Source organism: Euprymna scolopes, chromosome 43 (assembly GCF_053919585.1).
Source record: "Euprymna scolopes isolate OS-2025 chromosome 43, ASM5391958v1, whole genome shotgun sequence".
In the NCBI taxonomy this organism is placed as follows: Eukaryota; Metazoa; Mollusca; class Cephalopoda; order Sepiida; family Sepiolidae; genus Euprymna; species Euprymna scolopes.
Window position 1 is genome coordinate 39,109,714 of NC_136524.1, and position 25,386 is coordinate 39,135,099.

A 25,386-nucleotide genomic window follows, 5' to 3' on the forward strand; every position below is an offset into this window, starting at 1 on the left:
TATGTATATACAAATAATTACCGCTTTAAAAAAAAAAGGCTACTTGTCAATCTGGTGGGCTTGGTATAAGGTTATTAGTTGGATGACTTTGCAATTGGGTTCGAATGTTTTTTTACTATAAATGATTATCATTTCTTACTCTGATGGGAATTTACGTGTCTATGTTTAAAAAATTAGTATTTATTTAAAGATATCATTGTTATATATATATGTGCTGGGATGATTAATCGGAATAAGGAATCAGAAAAATCGGAGCTTTTTGGGGTGTCGGAATCTGGGAAAATTTGAGCCTATTTTCCGATGCCAAAATGGATTCCTTTAATTATCTATTTTATTTCATTTTGTTTTTATAAAAACATATTACACTGCTTGTCGTAATAATAAATATTTATTGATTTTAAACTTCCAGTAAGACTAAAATCTCTAATTCCCCTCGTCACAAGTGTGTTTTTTACGTTTGAGAAAATACATGCACATTTAAGATGTTTTTGCAGTAATCGAAACAAAATAACAATTTTATAGTAAAATTTTTAGAGATTCATAAAGAATCGGTATCAGAATCAGGAATTTTAGTACAGAATTGGTAATTGTATTGGAATCAGGGAAAAATATTGGAATCGTCCCATCACTATTATCTATCTATCTCTCTCTCTCTCTCTCTCTCTCTCTCTCTCTCTCTCTCTCTCTATATATATATATATATATATATATATATATATATATATATATACACACACACACTTTTTATGTCCTTTGGTATGCAACCATTTTCCATCCCACACACATGATATATTAAGTACAGGGATACAAGTTGAACTAAAGAGGCCTGCAGAGTGCTGCCCAAACAGGGAACCCTTGGAAAATATATGGTTGCTGTTAAAAGATACTTTATATAATTTTCTTTCTTAGAATATTTGAAGAAATGTGACACAAAATAAAATATTTATTTAAAAATATTGTTATATATATATATATATAAAATATATTTTAGTCATCGACATACAGACCTGTTTCGTTGTTTCACAACTCATCAGTGCCGCTAGACTAACACCTATCCCAAGCCGAGGATCGAACCTAGAACCGTCGTGATGACAGTCGGCAGTTCTAACCCCCTGACTACGGAATCGGTGGCCGAAATTAATCTGTCCGAATGTCTATTTAAATAAACATCCGTCTGCCACTCGTAGAGGGCTCAAAAGTTTGTTTGTAAACAAACCGCGAGCTTCGCATTTTTCAGCTAAATTAAGTAGCGAGTAAGATAATTTACGATAGTGCTCTACCCAAGAGGGGGGCTTTATAAAATATATTTTAGTCATCGACATACATATATATATATTTTAGTCATCGACATACATATATATATATACTTTTTATTTGTTTTCACATAAACATTTAGGTATCGCTACTCAATTATGAAATGTTTCAGTCAATTAGTTGTAGATAACTAGAAACTTCATCAAGCAATGTTACTTTTCCGACAGTCCAGCCAGTCTCTAGTTTGTATTTTTTAGATTACTCGGACAATTGTTCTTGTCTTGAGTGTTATCTGCACAACGTTTCGGTTGATGTAACCGCTGAGCTTCATCAGGTGTAAAAGTTGCCATGTTTTGGCAGGAAAAAAAGGGTGTAGCTCTACACTCTAATCTTTAAAATTTTTGGATCTAGTTGAAAATAAATTTACACGAATTATAAAGATAATTTAATTATCAGGGAACCCTAGGGGATGTAATTTCTAACTTATTATGGTTAAATTTTTAATTAAATCCATCAACCAATTGTAAATTCTTCAGGTTTATCTTGTTGAACTTGGGAATCTTTCTGACAAACTCTGAAATCTGCACTGAATTTTGAAGGGGACCTTTATTTAATTCACGAGGGCAGTATGCTCTCGTTTGGTAATTAATTGTGAATTACTTAACTACTAATGGCTGACGGATTGAGAACATGCCACTTTCCTGAATTAAATAAAATATTCCGTTTAAAATTCCATACAAATTCCTAAGTACGACAGAAAGATGCCTGGGTTTGACAAAATACACCTGAAGACTGTTGAAGGTATCATTAGCCAAAATATGAAATTAACACTCGAGATGGAAATGGTATTTATTTATTTGCGGACTGTTATCCTTATCTTCATAGTTTTTGTTGCCGCACCACGTTTTGGCTAACTCATCCTCTGGCCTTCTTCAGGTAATTAGTTGGCCAAAACATGGTGAGACAACAACAACTATGGAAGGCAGTAATTACTGGGGATACATTTACAAGGCTCAGCATTCGTAACCTGTTGTGAAGAAGGTCAGAGGATGAGATGGTCGAAATGTGGTGAAAACAACTATGAAGATGAGGATAAGTCCGCAAAAAAAAAAAATAAATACACAAATTACTCATCTCAAAGGATTCCAATAAATATATATATATATATATATATATATATATATACGGAAGTGGTAGTCTGAATAATACAAATTATCAATCCTCATCTAAAAAAATTTAGAAGCATTATATCATTGAAGTTGTTTTTAGTTGTTTCATTTGTTTTGATATATCTTCATGCACAAACACACGCACAGGGTCATGGCCCCAGGTTGGGAAATGCATCTCACTTACAGTTTTTTTCTGCCATTATCCAAATTTTTTCATTCGCGTCAAAATCAACAGTTCATTTTTGAAATTACCTCTTCCCTGTTTACTACGGTATGATGTTGATCCTGAGCAGTTCTAGGAGATACACCCTCCCAAGCTTTACCTTCTCAATCTTTGAAAAAGGGGTTAGTTTTTTGCTAATCGCCTGAGGCATATCTACTGTGGAATGCAAATGGGGCTGCCCAGGCATTTTTAAATTTTTTTTTATTAAAAAATTTTTTTTTTTGCAGGCTAACTGCTCAATTCCACTTTCCTACCTTTCTGTCGCATCTTTTCCTTGTGAAAGGAGATAAATAACCCCCGATGTCCCTGATAAAGATACGCAATAACACATGCATTAAAATTTAGAAAAAAAACGACGACAACAACAAAAAAAGCATTTTCTTTATGAAAATACTTCTAACCTGAAAAATAGACAAGATATTAAGTTAAAATTGGAAGGAATTTCACTATATGTACCTGTTTTCTCACTTCTAAACTCTAGGCTGGTTTGTGATGTCTAGTATTATTTAATTTTGGATTTCTTTATTTTTTGTTTTGTGTTTTGTCTCCTTTGTTCACTTGTAACTGCAGTGGTCACTAAATTTTTTGATGCACATGATTTTTTATTTTTAAATCAATTGCAAGTTTCACTTATATCTGCATGGAATATTAAATTAACAGTGGAAAGTAATTTGTTTGCAGAAAAACTAAACGGATCTTTATTTTTTGTAAATAAAATATTTATTAGCATATTTTAAGAAATTGTGCATGCATATATATATATATATATATATATATATATATATATATATATTTAAAAAAAAAAAAAAAAACATTTTTTTTCTTGCATTTTCACCCCCAAACAAAGCAAAGTGTCACTTTGATGTAGGGGGCATAATCTGTAGGAGTACTATGTAGAGAGTTGAGTAGCAAGATTTCTGTTTACATTACACACTTGAACTTCTGCATGTCAGCACAGTCAGGGAATTAGGAACCCGGAAAGGAATTCCAAGGTCTAGCAGTTCTAGAGAAGAAACTATTAAAGTAGAAGGCTTTCTGGCATCTGGGGATCTCTACTGTGTAGGGGTGGGATTTTGCTGTTTGTCTGAAGGAGGGGTATTATAGTTCGTCGGAGCACCTACTATTAAAATACTTGTAAAACAGGCAGATGTATACAGCATTTCATTGAGAGGAAAGAGGTTGAAGCCTAGCTGATAGTTTGAAACCTATTAGGTTGGTGACTCCCTTTTGAACCCTGTTCGGGAGTGTTGGGAGTGAGAAGTTAGTAACAGATGCACCAACCGAAATGTGACAACAATATTCCATACATGGGCGAATGGTGGCCTTGTAGAGGTACAGGATACTCTTAGGCGTAAGTTACTTTCTAGCATGGGAAAGAGAGCCCACCTTTTTTGCAGCAGCCCTGACAGTGCCGTCAATGTATCTGTTCCAATATGAAATTATATAAACACTAGTAAAACCCTAAGCAAATAAATCTACGTTTGACTATGTTAATCATCTTGTCTTGTAATCTGATGAGATGATTAATATTGTTAAAGCATAAATTAATCTGTGTTCGGTTTTTCTGATGTTTATATGATTTCTCTTATAAAAGTTATATATTGATCAATTGGAAAAATATGGGATTTTTACTTCAATTCATTTAAGCTTAGTTAATTATATAATATATATATATATATATATATATATATATATATATAAAGAGAAAGAAAATTAAAACTGTAAGCTGAAATTTACAATCAAAATTTATTGTTCGACTGAATACTCCAAAAAGCAATTTACAAAGTCCTTTTTCTTTTTAAGTCGATGATGAAAGTTCTCATTTTGGATTTCTCTCTTAGGTCCCATTTGACTAGGGACAGACTTCTCTTTGGACTACTGCACTGCCCGGAAAAAAACAATTTTCATTATTTCAGCTGTTTTGTAAACCTTCCAATTGGATTTTTGAAAACTTTACATTCGGATTATATACATCGTCATGCTGGACTCATTTTGGAATACATTCTATCTAAAGAACTATTTTGCACTTTGGATCAACTCTAGAGGAGTTTCATTCAAGCTGAAATATTATGTGCGGTTTGTTTTATATTAGTTTTTTTACATATCCAATATTTTTTCATTTTTTTATTTGGCAATTTATAACTACAATAAATTGCGGTTTCACTTAATGCCTTAATAACTAGCAAATTCTAGCATTGCTATGAATATAATTTGCTGATTTCTTTATGTCCTCTGATGAGAAGAATAATAACAATAGCATTCTTTGAAACTCAGAATAAGGACTTTGTAAATTGCTTTTTGGAGTATTTAGTCGAACAATAAATTTTGATTGTAAAGTTCAACTTAGTTTTAATTTTTTTTCTCTTATAATAAGCTCTATTCTCTATTGCGTATTGAGCTTTTTTAATTTGGTTGGGATTGCATTTTCCATATATAAATACTGTTATTTTACCATTGCGTATATCAGGCAAACACTACATCCCTTTGTTTTCATTAATACACACACACACACACACACACACACACACACACACACACACACACACACACACACACACACACACACAAATAACAATTCGTTATATTCCAAGTTGCAAGGGTTTATTCAGTTTAACAATCAAGTTATTTAATATATCAAAACTTTGATATATTTTACAGACCTGTTTTGTTTATGTAGAACAATCAGCATTTTTATGTTAATAATGAGTTTTTTCTTACATATACTCATCAGAAAAAAACAAATTTTCTTAGAAAGAAAAATGTATGATAATGCTATATCTATAATATAAAGCTGTGTGTGTCTGGTTACGAATAGGCTCCTATATGGTTGACTATTTTAAAAAACTGATTACATATAATGATAGATGTATCGAGATACATGAATGGGTATGTTTGATCTGGCATAACGGTGGTTCATTAAAATTGTGGGGTCTGGATTCGCGCCTGGTCCACAAAGTATGGAAATAAAAAATTTAAAATTAAAAAAAAATATTTACAAGTGTTTTTGATATAGATGTACATAAGAATACTTTGATAAGTATGTTTTAACTTAAATAGGAATGGTATAATAAAATTGTGGGGTCTGCGTTCGCGCCTGACCTCCATAGAATGGAAATAGGCACAAACTTTAATAAAGACTTTTCATATCTATCTGCATAAGTATACTTTGATAATTATGTTTCAGTTTGAAGAAATATGATATAATAAAATTATGAGGTGTTCGTTCGTGCCTGACCTCCATAGAATGGAAATATGTCACAAAGTTTAACAAGGTTTTTTAATAAAGATCCACAGAATATTGTGATAACTGTTTCAGTGTGAACAGGTATGGTATGATAAATTATGGTGTTTATCTATTTTATTTTTACTTTCATCATATTTTGCTTTGGTTTTGATGTCCCCAAATTCGAAGCTATCTCTTTACAACCCCTCCTTTTCATAACCTATCATCTATAAATATAAAAGCGAAAATGTATGTATGTGTGTTCGCTTTTTCTGTGTGTCTACAAAAGGCTTCTTTCAGAGAAGCGGTCGCTCAGTTCACAGCTTTTTAAAACTTTTTATATCACATACAAATCGTAATATCTCACACTTAACAACGAAGCTCGCCTGTCTATTTAATTTGCTCGATTTCGGGAAGATAAATATTCAATATTAGTCGTTCGCTGCATGTGGGTTAGTCTTTTTCCTATAACATCTTGGGGGCGAGGAAAAAAGCGTTCAGCAGTAAATGAAATCCCGCAGTCAAACTGACCTCATTAACGCATTAAAACGAGCGCCTGCTAAATTCAAGTAATTAAATAAATTCAAACGTGTTTCCATAAGCATGTCGCTGTGGGGCAATGGTTAACGTCCCACGTCTTTTTTTTCACAACTTTGCCTCAAGGGTTCGAGTTCGATCCTCATACTTACTGTTTTTTTTTTAAATAGTAAAAAAAACCCCAAAAATCATGAAAACTAGATATGAAGATGTGTACATGATAAAACAGATGTTTCTAAAGCTTATTCACACCTGTACCTCTGAGGTCACCCTTCACCCATGCATGGAGTATTGTTGCCACATTTAGGCTGGTGTATCTACTGCTAGCCTCTCCCTCTTGGATAGGCTCTAAAAAAGAGTTTTCAATCTAATAAGTTCCACTTTGTGAAGTAAGTTTCCATCGATGTAATGTTGCATTTCTGTGCATGTTTTACAAATCTTTTAATGGAATGTGCTCTGATAAACTTATTACACTTACGCCCCCTCGACATACATATGCCTGACAAACTTGCTTAGCAACAAAATCACACCCCTTCACCGTTGAGGTCTCTAAATATCAGAAAGTTTTCTAGTCTAATAGTTTCTTCCCTCGGACAGCTAGACTTTGGAATTCCCTTCCTGCTACCAGCTTCCCTGGCCATACTGATATGCAGAAGTTTAAATGTAATGTAAAGCAACATCTTGTTAATGTTTCCTAGGCATGGTCCCAAATAGTAGCCCCTTATGTTCAAGTGGCGATATATCTTGTTAGATGTGAACGCGAGTTAAAATATAAGTATAAAAAAAGAAAATAATATTTAAAAATAAAAAAGCCTCCATTGAAAAGGAAAAATTCCTCAAATAAGGGAGGAGAACAGTCATTTTTTTTTTTTTTTTTAAATAAAGTTCTTGTAAAGTTACTAGTAAATTTAGCTTACAAGGGAGTATTAAAGTCTATAATGTATACATTCAATTTACATGCATTGATATTCTATGTGTAGGGAGATATAGAAGGGAGCAGTAGCAGCAGAGTCAATATGTGCTAATGCCTAAGACATCAATAGCAGCTTTGTATGACAACAATAATAAATGAATATATGCCATTATTTTATTTTTTGTTTTATTTTATTTTACTTCAAAGTTCTCAGAAATCAAGGAGCCCTTAACCTTGGCCTCTATATGAGATACATAGATATTCGAATGTTCCATTAAAGTTCTTTATCTCTCAAACACTGAGTTAGTAAAGAAATTGAGAACATAATTTTCCTCTCCCCAATTAACCACTTTCATACGTTGTAGTATATCTTTCATTTTGGTCTCTTGGTCTTACTGGATTCCAGGACAAGAATTTACCTAGTCTGGTGGAATATCCAGCTTTGGGTAGTTACTTGAGGTAACATCACTTGGAGAAGGTGCACCATTCCTAGTAAAAGCTAATGTAAGTTAGCCATAGTGAGGAGATCTTATTTGGGCCGTGAATACCAAAATGTGATTTTGAATATTTAGTCAGGGTTTACTTGTAAAGAAAAGTATCCTCATGCCAGGTTGTCCTGACAAACGCCTGTACAGAGAAACATTAGACACTCGAGGATAGTGTCTAGTAGGCATTCAAGTTCTCTCTCATAGGCATTCAAGTTCTCTCTATGTGTGAGCTTTAAGATATTGGAGTAGCAGATGTGCAAGATAAAAAACACTAACATCTATTGATGTACCTGTTTCATGTTTATGTATATGTCTAAGTCCTAAGTAAACTATTCTAATTTTATTAGTATCTAATTCTTAATCAGCATTGCCAAATTGTCTATGTTCAATTATGGAAATAAATTTGTAACCGCCGCACGTGTGTTCATGTTTATCCTCCACTTTGAGTGACTTTGCTGGGCTCAGTAACTCTATAAAGAATCAAACAGTTCCACCATTTCTCTGGTCAGTTTTTGGAAATCATTTTCTTAATTGTGGCAAGATTTTTTTTATAGATCGGATGTCTTTCCTGATCTCAACCTATGATGTGATGAGGACCAGTGTTTTTTTGTTTTTTTTCAAGACACTATCTTTATGTGATTGTCCACTAAAACTAAACAGCATTTCATAAACTCTTATCAAATTTATTTGGTAAAAAATAGCAGTGCACCAAACCATATAAGGAAACAGGTTGAAGCTATTTACATCCATGTACAATCTGAATGTTCGTTCAAGGCTGCTTTAAACCTGGATCTGGTAGCCATCGTCACAACCTCCTTTGGCAAGTTATTTCACAAAGCAGAAACACCAATAGCCTTTCTTCTGACATAAAATTTGCCAAATAATTTAACAACTCATGTTTTTGATGTTAAATGCTAGTTTTTTTTGTTTGTTTTTTTTAGTAAGAGAAAAATATATTTTCCTGTCTTTAATTTAATCAAAACTTTTGTTTAAGACAAAATTTTTTTTTTTCTGTTTTCTTTTTAAATTTGAAAAAAAAAAAAAAAATACAATGTAAAAGAAATATTTGATCAAATATTGCTTTTTTTTCTTTGTGACTAGGTGGTAATATACCTTTTTCAAAGAAGACTTGTTTATTTATTTATTTATATGAGACAGGGTGTAATATACTTTTTTCAAAGAAGACTTTTTTTTTTCATTGGTTGTATTAACACCAAAGGGTCAACCCCCTCATGGAGAGAGAGAGAGAGAGAAAAAAAATGTCTGTTATTATTGGTTGTTGCCAGTCTGAAATCGATGTGTGGTTTTTCATGGTGGCACAACTTTTAAATAGGAGGAGTTTGGTCCCATCGCTGAAAACGTTATTTTGTAAAATTAATTTGAAATTTTAGATAACCAAATCATAATCCTCATTGAATTGTATGAATCTAAAAATTCTATTGTTGGCATTGATTTTCCTGATATTCTTTCTGGAAATTTATCGAGTACTTACGGGAGGGACCATGTGAAGGTTGCCAACATCCTAAGTAAACGTGATCTTTTGTATCTGCAATACTATAATATTTTGTAACTGAATTCTACCGCTTCACTACTGTCACCTCCCAAATAACCAAATAACTTATTTATTTTTCTAAAATTTCAAATTAATCTTATAAAATATTATTTTTTTTACTTGATGGTTACCCCTTATCAAAGCTCACAGACTACTCTTTGATAAAGGTCAGGTGTTAGGTAGATGGTTGGACAACATGATCAGTAATGGTGGAAATTGGGTAGGCTTGATTATTTAAGAGGATGGCTTAACAGTAACTTATTTACATTAAATTTGAAAATAACCATGTTATAGTCAGCTGGGAAGCAGCCCCACGGTATTATGTTACATAGACTGACAGTTCTAGGAAAGAAACTTTGCTCATGGAATTTGTTTAGGCACAGATAGAGAGTGAGGAAAATTGGTAGTGATATATAATATATCCCGGGTTATGTCAGCATGTTGGAAACTGGGAGTTGCTGGCAGGTTGGTTAGTTCAAAAACAGTTCAAGGGATTAAGGTTGACACATGTCAAATGCAGTAGCTAGGGTCAGTGATTACAAGCAGAGGTAATTGAGTTTGTGTGAAAGAAAAGCAGTGCATGATGAAGAAAAGATTTTTTAGTTTGCATGAAAAAAAGAGTCTGCCTTCTGACTTTATGCAAGCCAGATGTGAGAGTTTGCCATTCTGCTTCGGATAACTCAGAATGTACTAAAGAAAAAAAGATGCAAGAAAGTTTAAGTCGCGATGTGATGCTTCCATACTGTTCACTCGTTAGACAAATAAAGAGGCATGCCAGAAATAAGTGTTGTTTCTTTCATAAGATGTTTCTTCCAGCATCAACCAGTGACAACAAGAAAGCATCACCAGAGAAGTCCAAGAAACAGAAGGGGGGGGAACAAAAAAAAGGTATGGTGACTTTATCAAAATACATATACACACACTAGAAGGGGCACAATCACATGTATAGACATACATAAACTCATAGCGGCTCACTAATGCATATAAGTTAAATAAGAGACATGCGTTTAGATACAGATATGAATAATAATAATAATCACCATCCTCCCTGCTGCAACGTTACAGCAGTTGTAGCTGAATGAGTATTTGTTGCAAGCATTTTACAGAGTCGGGGAACCATAAATTGAAGCTCAGTTGAACACCTACCTTAAAAGTAACAATGTTTTCAAAGATGTGACCAAACTTTATTTTTTTTTTTTTTCTGCCTCATTACAAACAGGCCTACCTGTTTGTACTGCTTTATCATTTCATATCTGACTTTAAAAAAAAAAAAAAAATAAAAAAAATACTATAATTTAATTATTTAATTCAGGATTTATTTTTTTCTGTTTTTTTTTTTTTTCTTTTAACAACTCTGAATTTTTTACCAGGGCAGAAAGACGTTCACGCGACATTTCAGCACCTTTCTCATTCAGCCATGTCGCTCATATGCGCCCTGACCAGGTCACCCCCACACCTGGGGTCACCAATCAGTAAGCATTTCTCTCTGCTGGCAGTTAATAAACTAATTAGTCAAAATTATCTCTGTCACCATCACCAGCACACACTCCCTCTCTTCCCCAACACTTTTTCTGTGTCTTCCCCCTCCTTCTCCCTTCTCCCTCTTTCTTACACTCATCTCTTTTTGTTAATTAAAAAGAAAAAAAAAAACAATTTCTATTGTTGGCCACTGCAGCTAATTTTCTTTTCTTTTTTTTTTTTTTTTTTTTTTATAAGTCTTTGTTTTTTTTGTTTTTTTTTTTAAATTTTCTTTAATTTTTTTGTCTTCATTTTTTTTTTTTTAATTTATTCTTTCGCCATTTTTGCTTATGAATTAATTAAATCTTTTGTTTCTGCGTTGCTAACATTTCTTTTTTTTATTTGAGTAAAGCTTTTTTTTCTTTTGCTTACATTGCTTACAATTTAATATATTTTCTTTCTTTTCTAAAATTTAAAACATTTATTTCCAGCCTTTATTCAGTGATTGTCATCTAAAAAACGGGGGGGGGGGAGGTGTCTACTGCACAACAGTTAAATTTTAAACAAATGCATTTAGGGTTTAAAAAAAAAAAAAAAACACTATCACATACTTAGCATCAGGTAGAAATTAGTATAAACTCCAAAAATTATTAAAAATGATCACATATAAAATAATTACAAGTAAAAATAAAATGTATCAGATTATCAAGTTTTAATGTGGAAGAATTGTGACCAATTATGTATGACAAACTGACTTCTCTCCCTTGTTTTCTATTAAAATCGGCCATATCAAAATACAAAATGTCAGGCTGGTAGTATGTGTGATTTTTTTTTTTTTTTTTGTAAAAATTAGGTCTAGAACATCTACTGGATCATTTTTTGTATCTTTTGGAATTTGTACTAATTTTAACATGGTATGTAAGTAGGTAACAGCGTTTTTACCTGAAATGCATCTGTTTCAAATCCCACTGCAGAAAGTACAAAAAAAAAAAAAAAAAAAAAAAAAAAAAATTAATGTTTAACAGGCTTACTAAAACCAAGAAATAATATTTAAGCTTATTAACCAACCATCTAATCAAATTTATATGTATCTCAGCGAAATATGAAAGAAGTAAATTCCCTGGAAGCCAAATCAGGAAATTTGTTTTTCAGTGGAAATGATTTTTTTTTTTTTTTTTTTTGGCTATTGCAAAAATAATTGAATATGTGTTATAAAAAGTGCAAATGTCTGTATGTCCAGCTAAAACTTGAATAATACACAACAAACACCCACAAAGTTGGTATTTATTTTTTTTTCTAATCAGTATAACCCTCGGGTGTATAATACAGTGTGTTCCAGAAGTCTTAGTACAAATTTCCAGACTTTATATCCACTGAACTATATATGTTAAATGAAAGCTACATGATTTTAAAGCTAAATTTATCAAGTTCAACTTTAATATTAATGATTACATTCACGACTTGAAAAAAAAAAAAAAAAAAAGAAGATTTATTATTTGGCGATCAAATGGTTATTTATATCATTTAATCTTATCAAGAGACATGCACACATCTTTTAATATTATGTAAAGGGAAGTAATTCCAGTTATTTTTTTTCCACATTTATTTTGCTTACACCAGCTCAAGTTGCGTGTGCATGTCCAAAGAGAGGAACGAGCTGGATGAAGAAGGGAGGGGGAAGAGAAGGAGATAGAAGTTAGATTGGACTTTTGCTTTGATTCATGATTTGATTTCTGTATGACTAGCGAGGCTACCAGGCGTTGCCCGGATCCATAAATAACTAAGTAGAATATTACTCCAAAACAAAAGCATTATTTTTCACTCTGCAGTTTTGCACTTTTGGCTCGGGATAGCTGAAAACTATGGTTCACATAACCCTGACAAAGAAACCTCTGCGTCTGTACAGTAGCTGACAGTAAAACCACTTTCCTCTCTGGAGCCCTGACGATAGTGTGACTCATAATCGTCTAAACAAAGTGAATGATAAATGCAGAAGAAAATAATATATTGATTGAATGATTCAAGGAAACTTCGTTCAACCTCTACAAGACGATCACGAGAAGTGATTTTAATCCTTCTGGATTCTTACTACATCAGTTTGTCTGGCATTCTGACCTAAAATGTGTCAAACATTGATGTTGTTGCTTCCCCCCCTTTTCCAAACTCAATCATGTTCTACAAAGTCAAAAAACCAAAAATAACAATTTTCCTCAACCAAACCAAACCTCATGAATAAATATTTGAATATATAAAGAACTTGAAGCATAAAAACTATCTAAAATGACTAGATTTGGCATTAAATAACCCAAAAAAGTGGATATGCCATAAAATAAAACCACCAAACCAAACACTACAAATAAATATTTGGGGATATAAACAACTTGAAGCAGAAGAACTTTTTCCCTAATTTGAAAACGGTTGATATGCCGTAAAACAACCAAACCAAATTGTGATCCTCATCATAATTCTTAGAATGGTTAAATTCAAAATGCTCACAACTTTTTTGATTACACATGGTTCCAAGAGTTGCTGGGAGTCTTTCTGCATTTCAGTCTTGAGCTGTCTTGGAGATCTGAGTCCTGGTTTTTCCTTTGAGTTTACTCTCAAAGCCTTTCATGAGGTTTTAAAGGTGAATTTTCCTTTTCTTAGAGTTGTATTCCCAGACTTGTAAGTCTCATCTACTTAAAACATTTTGGGTTCAGTCATGAGGTAATCTAGCATTGCTCATTTTCCTTATCTGTTGAAGAAGTTACTTGTATATATATTATTTAATTGGAACTCATTATTGAGATGAGTATTATTTATCCATTTATTTCATTGCGGACTATCATCCTCATCTTTCTTAGTTGTTGTTTCCTCATCAACAACTAATAAAGATGAGGACAATAGTCCGCAATAAATAAATTAAGTTACACTTGGCTTATATATAATCACTACTAGCAAGGAAGGAGCTGGACTTAGTTGTTGGAGGCTGCCAGAGATGCACATCATGAAGGAGGTCATTTTATATACAATGGGAAATCCCCCCCCCTTTGCCACTCCTCACCTATTTGTCATAATAAAAAAATGTTTACCAATTTTAGTTTTGTGTATTTGTTACATTAAGATCTGATTTGAAAAAAAAAAAAAAAAAGAAGAATTCTCGGAATCGATCATGTGATATATTTTCTGTATACATTAGGATGCAATACATGCACTTTATTGTTCGGGAATTTTTGAGATGAGTTTTGAAAATTTAGATTATTTGGACTACTATTCTCATCCTGGATGTTTTTCTCACACTATTTCAGCCAACGTAACATCTAACCTTCTTCAGGTGTCTCTTGTTGAACTTGAAATTCTATATGTGGAATTTTTAAACTTGTGGCCAAGAAGACCTGGCACAATAGATATAAGTACTAATCTATCATATAAAGGGTGATTGTATGCGTGTGCCTGGCTAAAAGTAAAAAACATAAGGCCCACAAAGTTGGGATATTCTTAATCAATGTTGCCCTGAATAAATAATATCTAAAATTTAGAAAAAAAATTATTTATTCTTTGACCATAAACAGGTGCAGATTTCGTTTTTTCTTGGTGTGGTGCGTTGTTGTTGGCCATTTTCATGGCCTAAACTAAAGGGAAGTAATTCTGATTTTTTTTTTTATCAACAAGTTGATTCTCTTACACCAATTCATTCTCAGAGGAATCTATAAGGGAGAGTTCTCTGTATGCCCAAAAAGAGTAATAGGCTGGATGGGAAAAAGATACAAATAAAGGAGAAATAAAGAGAAATCAGATTTTTTTTTCTTGAATATCCTGGAACCCTGCTAGTCAACTGTAAATGACAGACTCCTGGAAGATTCAATTTTTAGTATAGGTGATGCAAAGAATATTTAAGGCTCATCTATTATATAAATCTCACCTGTCTGTTTAAATATATGTATATCTGCCTAAAACTTTTGACTGAAGCAACGGATTTTCATAAGATCGGTATGCTTTCGAAGCTCGACCCTTCGGATGACAAATATCGAAAAATTAGCCAAAAACATTAATTCTTCATCCTCAACTGGGCACTTTTCTACAGGGTGGGGGGTCGCTTTTTTCGCCGATATTTTCGAAAGTCATCCCCTCTTTTTGATTGACTAGCCTTAATTTAAACATATGTCACTTCCGGTTTGGCGATGGGCACAACAGCAAAGATGTAACATTTTTTTCCTCCTTCGCGGTACCGGTTTAAGCCTGCCTGACTACTTCCACTTTTTTTTTTTTTTTGCTTAACATACACCTCCACTTTTGTGAAAATGAATGATGATTTTTATTCAGTCATGGTTGACAGAACAAGAACAAGCTATCCTCATGAATTAAATAAAAGATTGCATTCAAAATCCCTGTGTTCGACAAGATACACCTGAAAATGATTGGCCATTACAATAGCCGAATATAAAAATAACATTCAAGATGAGAACATTAGTTTTAATAATTCAAATAAAACAAATATACTCTTGATTTATATACAAGATGTCCATAAAGTTTGTGTGCACGTTAAAAAATGTATAAGTGTCTTTGTATTTGCGATAGAAATAATCTGTAAACATTAAGTTTTATGTAACTAGTTTTAAATATTGTTATTGAATTCTCCACCACAAAATTTACAATAATTTTGTAGATAAATAAAATTAAAAAAAAAAAAAAATGTTTTTTCTTCAGAATCCATTTCATTCATGGCAGAAAAAGTAAACTTTTATCTCCTTTGATCAATAAGATATTTTTTTTAATGGGGTCATGTGACAACAATTGCGTATTCAACCAAACCTAGTTCGTTAGAAGATTTAAAAGCTAAAATAACCAATATTATTGCAGGCATTAACTGTAAATCAGTTTGAAAATGTTTTCTGTGAACTGGAAAATCATGTTACCTTTTATATTGCTAATAATGGAGGACGTGTGAAAACTTAAATTTCAATAACACCTTTAAAACTAGTTTTTTCTACTCTTTAATCCTTTTGTAGAAATCATTTCAAATACAAATAAAGTTATGAATTTTTAAGGTGCACACAGACTTTATGGACACTGTGTGTGTGTGTGTGTGTGTGTGTGTGTATATATATATATATATATATATATATGGGATGGGACGATTCCAATATTTTTCCCGATTCCATACAAATTTCCAATTCTTTATAAATCTCTAAATATTTAATTATAGAGTTATTTTTCCCAATTACCGTAAAAACACATGTTAAATGTGCAGATATTTTGTCATATGTAAAAATAAACTTGTCGTGGTTGATCTATAGGTTTTAGCTTTACTAATGATTTAAAATTAATAAATATTTATTATTTTATCATTATTACCAGCAATGGAAGATTTTGCTTTAAACAAAATCAAAGAAAAAAAGACAAAAAGAATCGTTTTTGGCATTGGAAAATAGGCGCAAATTTTTCCGATTATGATACCGCCAAAAGTTCCCATTTTTCCGATTTTGATTAATCGTCCCAACACACACACACACACACACACACACACATATATATATATATATATATATAAAGCAAAAATGAAATTTGTTTGAATTTTGTACTATTTTTTGTCCACACCTGAATTTTTTTTTTGCTAAATCGCTACATAACTGTGTTCACTTATTTCTTTTTTTTTCTGTGCATATTCTAAGTTATGAAACAAAAAAGATGCATGTATGCATGTTCTAGAACAGATTCATAACAAGCAATTCATTTATTCGATGTACAGTCTTGTATATTTGTTCAAGATGATTTTATTGAACGACATTTTAACTTTTCAAAAATGTGTCAGAAGAATCTTTAAAAAAAAAAACATAAGGAAATTCTTCATGTTTTCTTTTTTTAATTGTAGAATGGAGAGAAGATCCCGCGTCATTTCATCCCCTATCAACTTCAGCCATATTGCTCATATGGGCCCTGATCAAGGGCTCCAAGCATTGATAGATCTTCCGAAAGGTCCAAGACCTGTGGTAAGCTGTCGATTCTGAATTTTTATTCAAGTTTTCCTTGACGGATTTTGAAATATCAAAGTTTTTTTTCTGCTTCTGTTTGTGCGTTTTAATTTTAATGTTTTGAGTATGTATTTGTTTGTGTGTATCTAATATTGTGTAGATAGCCTACTTAAGAATGTTAACTTAGAGATGTGACTGCTTTGCTGTTTTGACAAATTCTGCTTGCTCTGTCGCCATGGCTTAGAATTTGCCGACTGCAATCCCATGCAGAGGGGTTAGACCATCCTCCTTCCATGGCCTAGGTATATAAATTATCATGTGACTTGCAACACTCTTCTTTGGCCCTTACTTCTGTTAATCGGGAGATTAGAAAGGCCTGATCTGATCAATCAGCTCGTCATGTCATGCCCTAGCATTTATTCTATTAGCTATTTTTATTATTTTTATTTGGGAGTCACCACTTATCAAATCCCCAAAGCCACTCGAGGATAATGGTTAATGAATGTAAGGTGAGCAAGTCGTAATCATCAATGGTGTAAATTGGGTAAAATTTGATTAATTATAGGGATGGCTCAACAAGAACTTGTTTACATTGGATTTGAAGATTACCATGTTGTATTGAACTAAGAAGCAGGACAGCGGAACAGTGTTCCACAGGTGGGATATTCTAAGAAAGAAGCTTTGTTCATGAAATCTGTGTTTAGATTTAGGCATAGATAGAGAATGGGAGAAATTGTTAGTAGTGGTTGTAGTTAGTCGTTTTTTTTTTTTTTTTTTGTGAAAGTTTATAAAGAAGTTTATAAAGAACCATAGGTTCAGCTGAGCACTTGCCATGAAAATAACGGTAGAGCAGAGACAAGCTCGCAACATCTCTTTTGTGGGAAAGAGGTAAAGAAAGGAAAAGGGCATCACCTATTTCGAAGCCAGTTTTAAACTCTATCAAGACTGGATACAGCGCGCAGAGCTGCTCTTGCCGAGACATGGCAACAGAACTCCATTTTAGAGCGTACCTGGCTCTTATAGAGATACAGGATTACATCGGCTGTGAGATACCTACTGGAGCAGTAGAGTTATCCAACCATTTTTCCAGCTATCTTGGCAACAGATTTGATGTATGTGTTCCAATTCAGATCAGGAGTGAAAGTCGGTCCCAAAAGCTTGTCAAGACATGGAGCTTCCCAAAGACAAGAGCCGATCATTTCAATTGAGGTGTGAACCATATCGCATGTCACTGAGCGTGTTATTTTTGCTGAGGTGGGGGTTCATCACTTTTCTGTTAATCACAGATTCCAGCAACTCATGATGCACAGGAGACTGATTGGTCTGTACTAAGGGAGACATGACCGATCTCCAGAGTTTTTAAATGTGAAGAAGTTTTCCAAGGTGTTGGGAAGTATTTCACGTTGAGGCAACTTTAAACACTTTTGTAAGTATGGGAGCTAGTTCTGGTTGAAGCTTTTTGAGCACGATGGTTAGAATGCCACCAGGGCCAGTTGCTTTACTGGAATCAAGGTTTTTGATAAGCTTGGCAACATCACGTACAGATATTTGATAGTGTGTTTTCAGTCACAGGAGGAAATACAGAGGGTAGGCGGCTCTGATTGCAAAGGCTCAGTCAGACACTACAGAGGACACATTCTTTTTGAGCATGGAGTGCAAAGGTATATCTGATATAAATGTTCGAAAGTTATTCCAATCAGCTGGAGAGTATCGATATACAATACGATGGAGTGGTACATCTGAAAGTTTATTACGTTTTCATTTTATCTTAACCGAGAATATATAGAGGGGGGGAATTGTTTTCTGGGTTGGAATCTATCTAGCACATTGCATCATTGGTAAATTTTGCATCGGGAAGTTGTATTCCTTACCTCAAATAGCTTCATTCCTTTTCTGGAGCAATTTCCATAAAAATGACAAAGTTAACATACAATTTCATATACTAATTAATAATTTTGACCTTTGGGACAAGATCAAAGTTTAGTATCTGTTCTGATGCTATACATCATCTTTTCTGTTCTGGAGAAGGAATCCTTCATGACTGAGACTATTTTTATTTTTGTTTCTATCCAAAGTGCCCCTTTGGGGAGCTAGATTTTATCCACATTAAAAACTCACTTTGTGTTTAACTCTGCCTTTGTGGGAAAGCTAGTAAACAAGAATATAATTACTTAACATTAAAAAAAATAAAACAAAGTAAATCACTTTTCTTTAATTTTTGTTTTGTTTTTATAGCCTGGTATTGGGACTGATGAACACCTTCAGAAAGTTCGAAATTTAATGCAACCAAGCATGAAGCAATTACAGGAAGCTCAAATGAGAGGTGCTACTAGCAGACAAAATGGTAAACATTTATCTATCAATTCTTCTTTTTCTCTTTTTCTCTCTCTCATTTGTACTCTTTCTCTAATTCTCAGTTTCAAGTTTGTTTGCTAGTTTGCTCTCCTTTTCTCTTTGGCTTGTTCTTATTCTCTCTGGTTTATTCTTAGTTCATCTCCTTCTCTCTGGTTTGGTCTCTCTTTCTCTCCTTCTTCCTGGTTTGTTCTGCTTTTCGCTCCCTCTTCCTGGTTTGTTCCCCCCCCTCTCTGAGTTCTACTACTATTCTCTCTCTCTCTCTCTCTCTCTCTAGTTTGCCCCCCCCTTCTCTCTCTAGTTTGTCCCCCTTTATCTCTCTCTCTCTCTCTAGTTTGTTCCCCCTTTCTCTCTCTCTAGTTTGTTCTCCCTTTCTCTCTCTCTCTCTAGTTTGTTCCCCCTTTCTCTCTCTAGTTTGTTCCCCCCTTTCTCTCTCTAGTTTGTTCCCCCTTTCTCTCTCTAGTTTGTTCTCCCTTTCTCTCTCTCTCTCTAGTTTGTTCCCCCCTTTCTCTCTCTAGTTTGTTCCCCCCTTTCTCTCTCTAGTTTGTTCCCCCTTTCTCTCTCTAGTTTGTTCCCCCTTTCTCTCTCTAGTTTGTTCCCCCTTTCTCTCTCTAGTTTGTTCCCCCTTTCTCTCTCTAGTTTGTTCCCCCTTTCTCTCTCTAGTTTGTTCCCCCTTTCTCTCTCTAGTTTGTTCCCCCTTTCTCTCTCTAGTTTGTTCCCCCTTTCTCTCTCTCTCTAGTTTGTTCCCCCTTTCTCTCTCTCTCTAGTTTGTTCCCCCTTTCTCTCTCTCTCTAGTTTGTTCCCCCTTTCTCTCTCTCTCTAGATTGTTCCCCCTTTCTCTCTCTCTCTAGATTGTTCCCCCTTTCTCTCTCTCTCTAGATTGTTCCCCCTTTCTCTCTCTCTCTAGATTGTTCCCCCTTTCTCTCTCTCTCTAGATTGTTCCCTCTTTCTCTCTCTCTCTAGATTGTTCCCCCTTTCTCTCTCTCTCTAGATTGTTCCCCCTTTCTCTCTCTCTCTAGATTGTTCCCCCTTTCTCTCTCTCTCTAGATTGTTCCCCCTTTCTCTCTCTCTCTAGATTGTTCCCCCTTTCTCTCTCTCTCTAGATTGTTCCCCCTTTCTCTCTCTCTCTAGATTGTTCCCCCTTTCTCTCTCTCTCTAGATTGTTCCCCCTTTCTCTCTCTCTCTAGATTGTTCCCCCTTTCTCTCTCTCTCTAGATTCTTCCCCCTTTCTCTCTCTCTCTCTGGGTTGTTTCTCCCTTCTTTCTCTCACTCTGATTTATTCTTCACTTCTCTTCCTCTCTCTCTTTCTCTCTCTGGTTAGTATTCCCCCTTCTCTCTCTTTGGTTTGTTCTCCTTCAGTCTCTCTTGTTTGTTTTCCCCTTCTCTTTCTATCTTACTCTGGTTATTTTTTCCCTCATCTCTCTCTCTCTCTCTCTCTCTCTGATTTGTTCTAGTCTTTTTTCTCTCTCTCTTTCTGGTTTGTTGTCCCTTCTCTCTCTCTCTCTCTCTCTCTCTCTCTCTCTCTCTCTCTCTCTCTCTCTCTCTCTCTCTCTCTCTCTCTCTCTCTCTCTCTCTCTAGTTTTTATTCCCTCCCACTTTCTCTTTAGTTTTTATTCTCTCCCACTCTCGCTTTAGCTTGTATTCCCTCCCACTCTCTCTCTCTCTCTCTCTCTCTCTCTCTGGTTTGTATTCTATCCCACTCTCACTCCCACTCTCTCTCTCTCTCTCTCTCTCTCTCTCTCTCTCTCTCTCTTGTATTCACTCCCACTCTCTCTCTCTCTCTCTCTCTCTCTCTCTCTCTCTCTCTCTCTCTCTCTCTCTCTGGTTTGTATTCCCTCCCACGGTGTCTTGTTCTCCCTCCCTCTCTCTCTCTCTCTCCTTTCTGACTATTGTATTTAAGTTTAAAATAACATAATTTTGATTAATCATGCAGTTTGGGTCGTTGTAAGAATATGGTTTTGCTTTATTTTTTTACAAAGGAAATGCTCCAAATCAGAGAGAATCTCCTCGTCGTGGTTGGCAGTCTGGTGGTGCTCAAAGACCATTGTCCTCCATTACATCTGTCTCTCCTGCAGAGAGTTCTAGTTCTTCCCAAGATCCAGGAAACCCTACAGACCACACAAATGCTACATCAAGAATATATGAGGTAAATTCCGACATCTCTCTACAATCTATATCCTTTGATCATCACTGTTTCCTTCCATATTTCTGGTTTTTGGACTAAAGCAGGAAAAATATAATTAGTAATTAATGTTTTCTTATTTTATTATGTACATTGTGTTTTTATTCCATCAAGGCTGGCTGATGAGATGAGAACAATCACCTCTTTCTTTGGAGGATGGCGATAATGTAGTATTTGTTCGATTGTAATACAACTATCTTTCATGGAACTACTTTCTCCTTTTTTGGGGTTGGGGGATAATACATCATCTATTCTGTTATCATCCTCTCACTCATTACCTCCTCCTCCTCCTGAGCATATTTTTGCATATATATCTCATTGTTGGAAGAACTCGGATGCAAGTAAACATCTTGCTCATTAGGATTGAGCCAGCTCCAGCTATGAAGTGTTTTAGGTGATACATTGGGCGCAACTCTATGTTGCATACTCTTCAGATGTGCTGGTTCAGGAAGGCATCTTGCAGCAGGTTGCTGGAACACCATTACGTGGAGTACTGCCTTGTTACCTACTCATCAGATGAGTTTATTAGGAGGTGCATCTCCCCAGTGAATTAAACACGCTCCCAGATACAACCCTGGAAATTTTTACAATTCAGTGTGTGTGTGTGTGTGTGTATATATATATATATATATATATATATATATATATATATATATATATATATTTTATTTATTCAATTTAAGTAAACAAAATTACCATTAGTAGCAACAATAAATGTACTGTTTCAGACTGAAAATACATCGTCAGGCAAAAATAAGCCTCTGGTTTTACTTGAGGCCAAAAGACTGAAACAGTAAATTTATTGTGATAACTAATGGTAATTTTGTTTACTTGAATTAAATAATATTCTGCTCTTTTTATTGAGCACTGTTAACAACATGGTTGAAATTCAGTGGTTTGTTTTTACTTTTTGATATTTTTGATCTGGAATATATATATATATATATATCTCAGTCAACAAAATTAATATTTGTTTCTGATCTAACAATTACTCCTGCTGATTTTACAGCATATTATTAAGAACAAGAGAGTCAATCAATTTCTTTTCAGAAATTACTTTATTCTAGTAGAATATCTTTCAGATGTTAGTTATCTTTTTTTAAAAAATAAAATCCACAAAAAAAATAAAAGGGGAGTTAACTCTGATTTTGTCTCAGTCATATTTAGTTTACTTTGTTTTAAACAAAACAAAAAAAAAATGTTTTTTAAACAGTGGTTTCCTTACATAACATTACTTCAATGATTTCAACGTCAAACAAACTTCTGAAAAAGAGAAAAGTGGTACGAGATATATGCTAAAAAATTCCTTAGTTCTCTGATTATGTTTGAAAAAAAGCCCCCCAAAAAACAAACTTGTTTTAATTGTGTTAATTTGTTGTAATTTTTAAGTAATTGAACAAATCACGCACGTATCACTTAGCACTACCCACATATTCCTATCACCCTCTTTATGTTGAATCAATTATTCTCTGATGTTTTCATGTCTCTGAACATTTTTAGACCAAGAAAATCATTTTTTTTTTTTTCAGCATGGCTTCTAAATTGATATATTTTGCTATCTAATTCACATACTATGCTTACACCATAAACACATTGTGTAAATTAGATAGCAAAATAAAGTCTTGTTACCTTTATGTTACCCGTAAGGGTAATTTGTAGAAGTAAAGAGACTAATTATTTTTAGTTTTGCAAGAGGAATGTCTTAACAGATATGTTGTCAGAGTTTATGAATTTTTGAATGATATAAAAGTGGCATAAATAGTTGTAGTCGTTGTGACCCAACGGGTCATGACTAGTCTAGTGCACTAATAAATAGTGATGGGACGATTCTGACATTTTTCCTGATTCCGATACAATTACCGATTCTGATTCTTTTTAAACCCATGAATATACATAGCTGTACAGTTTTTTTTTTTTACATAGGCATCACCACTTATAAAGGCCAAGAGGCCACTCGAGGATAAGGGTTAAAGAGTGTACGGTAGTGTACAATTTTTTTTCGAATAACTGTAAAAACTTGTGTAATATGAGCATATATTTTTGCAAATGAATTTTTACTGGTAGTTTAAAATCCAGAAATATTTTCACGTTATAATTATGAGCAACGAAAAGAATTAAAAAAAAAAAAAAAAAAAAAAAAAAAAATTTGAAGAATCATTTTTGGCATCACAAAATAGGCATCAATTTTTCTGATTCTCGATTCCAATTAATCGTCCCAACACTATTAATAAAAGAAGAATTCTTATTCTTACTCTTGCCTGTATAACATTTCTAATGTACCTTTAAATTTTTAAAAAGCCAGATATTTTGTTTTTAAATTTGGAGGGTACAGCTAATTCATTCTGAGATACGATGAATAAAATGTCGGCGGCAAACAGCAGAAAACAAAATGGCTGAGAATGACTATTCTTACGACTGAAAAAGTTCACAACTGGATAGAACAGTTCTTGTCCAGAATTCCTCTTATATTAAAAAAACAACTTATGACATATGCACCTGTGGCAAAAAAAAAAAAATATATATATTCCAAAAATCATGTAAATTAATCAGTTTTATTTTTAAATAAGAAAATCAAACTTTATGAGTAACCTCAGAGTGAGTATCTTCCCCACTATTTTGAAAAAAAGAAGGGGTGATAACTCAGCAATACTCCAAACTTCTGAGTTTTCTTTTGCAATGCCTATGAATTCCCATTACATGCCTCCGTTCAGTCTCAAAAGACAAAAGATATCCACTGTGAGGGCAGCTGTATGCATAATTATAAGGCAAGGGTTGCGGAATCTCCAACCACACTTCTCCTGAATTGGCACTGCTTGAGTTTAGTGGCAAGGAGAAGTCCAGGATGACTGGAAACAATGCCGAGATAAGCGGAGAGCATATACACTATCTGAAAATCCCAAATGATTGCCCATTTAATATTGACCAGGTTCAACGTTGGTTAACATCGATGATCCAACAGGAACTGGTGTGTCAACGTGATTATGTTGTACATGAATTCCCATTAGTTGTTTAAAAATGATTACCCCCCCCCCCCAAAAAAAAAAAACAAAAAAACTGCAGGACCTATTTACAAGATTTTAGGAATATATTTTCATTTAATTATAAGTACATACATCATACATTTTTTTCTAAATCTTGTTTTCTAATGTAAAGGAATTTTGAACAAGAACAGATTAAAAAAAATTTTTTTTTTTTTTTTTTTAGAATCATTTTTTTTTCATTCTCCTCTTTTCTTTATGTGCTCTTTCATGATTCAGCCTATCTATATTTACAACAAAATTGAAATTAAACTTTATTTCTTTCTATCCATTTGTTGTTGGACATCTGATTTATGCAGTTTGATATGTTTGGGAATAATAAAAAAAAAAAAAATGTTAAAAATATTTTTTATAGAACTAATAAAACAACAACAAAAAAAAATGTATATCTTTTTTTTCAGTTGCATGAAGTGGATGTTGTGATGTAACAAAGACATAACCAATATTTGGTTGTGGTGAGTTTGTAGAATCTGTATTTAGTGATGAAGATGTATTTTCTAACTGAAAGATGACAAACCAAGAAAATTCTATTTCAAGTTTAACAATGACAGATTGTTTAAAATGCTGATCCAAACTAAAATATGGAAGGCTGTTTAAAATGTTGATTCAAACTAAAATATGGAAGGCTGTTTAAAATGTTGATTCAAACTAAAATGTGGAAGGCTGTTTAAAATGCTGATCCGAACTAAAATATGGAAGGCTGTTTAAAATGCTGATCCGAACTAAAATATGGAAGGCTGTTTAAAATGTTGATTCAAACTAAAATGTGGAAGGCTGTTTAAAATGTTGATTCAAACTAAAATATGGAAGGCTGTTTAAAATGTTGATTCAAACTAAAATGTGGAAGGCTGTTTAAAATGCTGATCCGAACTAAAATATGGAAGGCTGTTGAGAATGTTGTTAAAAAAACTGAAGCACGGCACACCAAAGAAAATGCTATTTCCAACTTACATATGACACTGTTTAAAATGCTATTACAAACTTAAGCATGACAGACTGATGCAGGTATTTTTTCAAACTTAAACATAAAATATGGCAGACTA

At 33.5% G+C, this 25,386-nt stretch overlaps 1 protein-coding gene across 8 annotated transcripts in view; it reads left to right on the top strand.

The window, feature by feature from the left end:
- LOC145268301 (serine/threonine-protein kinase MRCK alpha-like) overlaps nucleotides 1-25,386 on the top strand; it is a 350,826-nt gene that overhangs the window by 308,289 nt on the left and 17,151 nt on the right. For 4 of the 8 annotated variants that reach the window (XM_080123725.1, XM_080123727.1, XM_080123728.1 and 1 more), the window contains 4 exons: nucleotides 10,730-10,831; nucleotides 16,672-16,789; nucleotides 19,007-19,115; nucleotides 21,103-21,269. In XM_080123725.1, the coding sequence (XP_079979851.1) occupies nucleotides 10,730-10,831; nucleotides 16,672-16,789; nucleotides 19,007-19,115; nucleotides 21,103-21,269 (496 nt within the window). The remainder of the gene's footprint in view (nucleotides 1-10,729; nucleotides 10,832-16,671; nucleotides 16,790-19,006; nucleotides 19,116-21,102; nucleotides 21,270-25,386) is intronic. The other 4 variants (XM_080123729.1, XM_080123731.1, XM_080123732.1 and 1 more) reach the window with 1 other exon arrangement.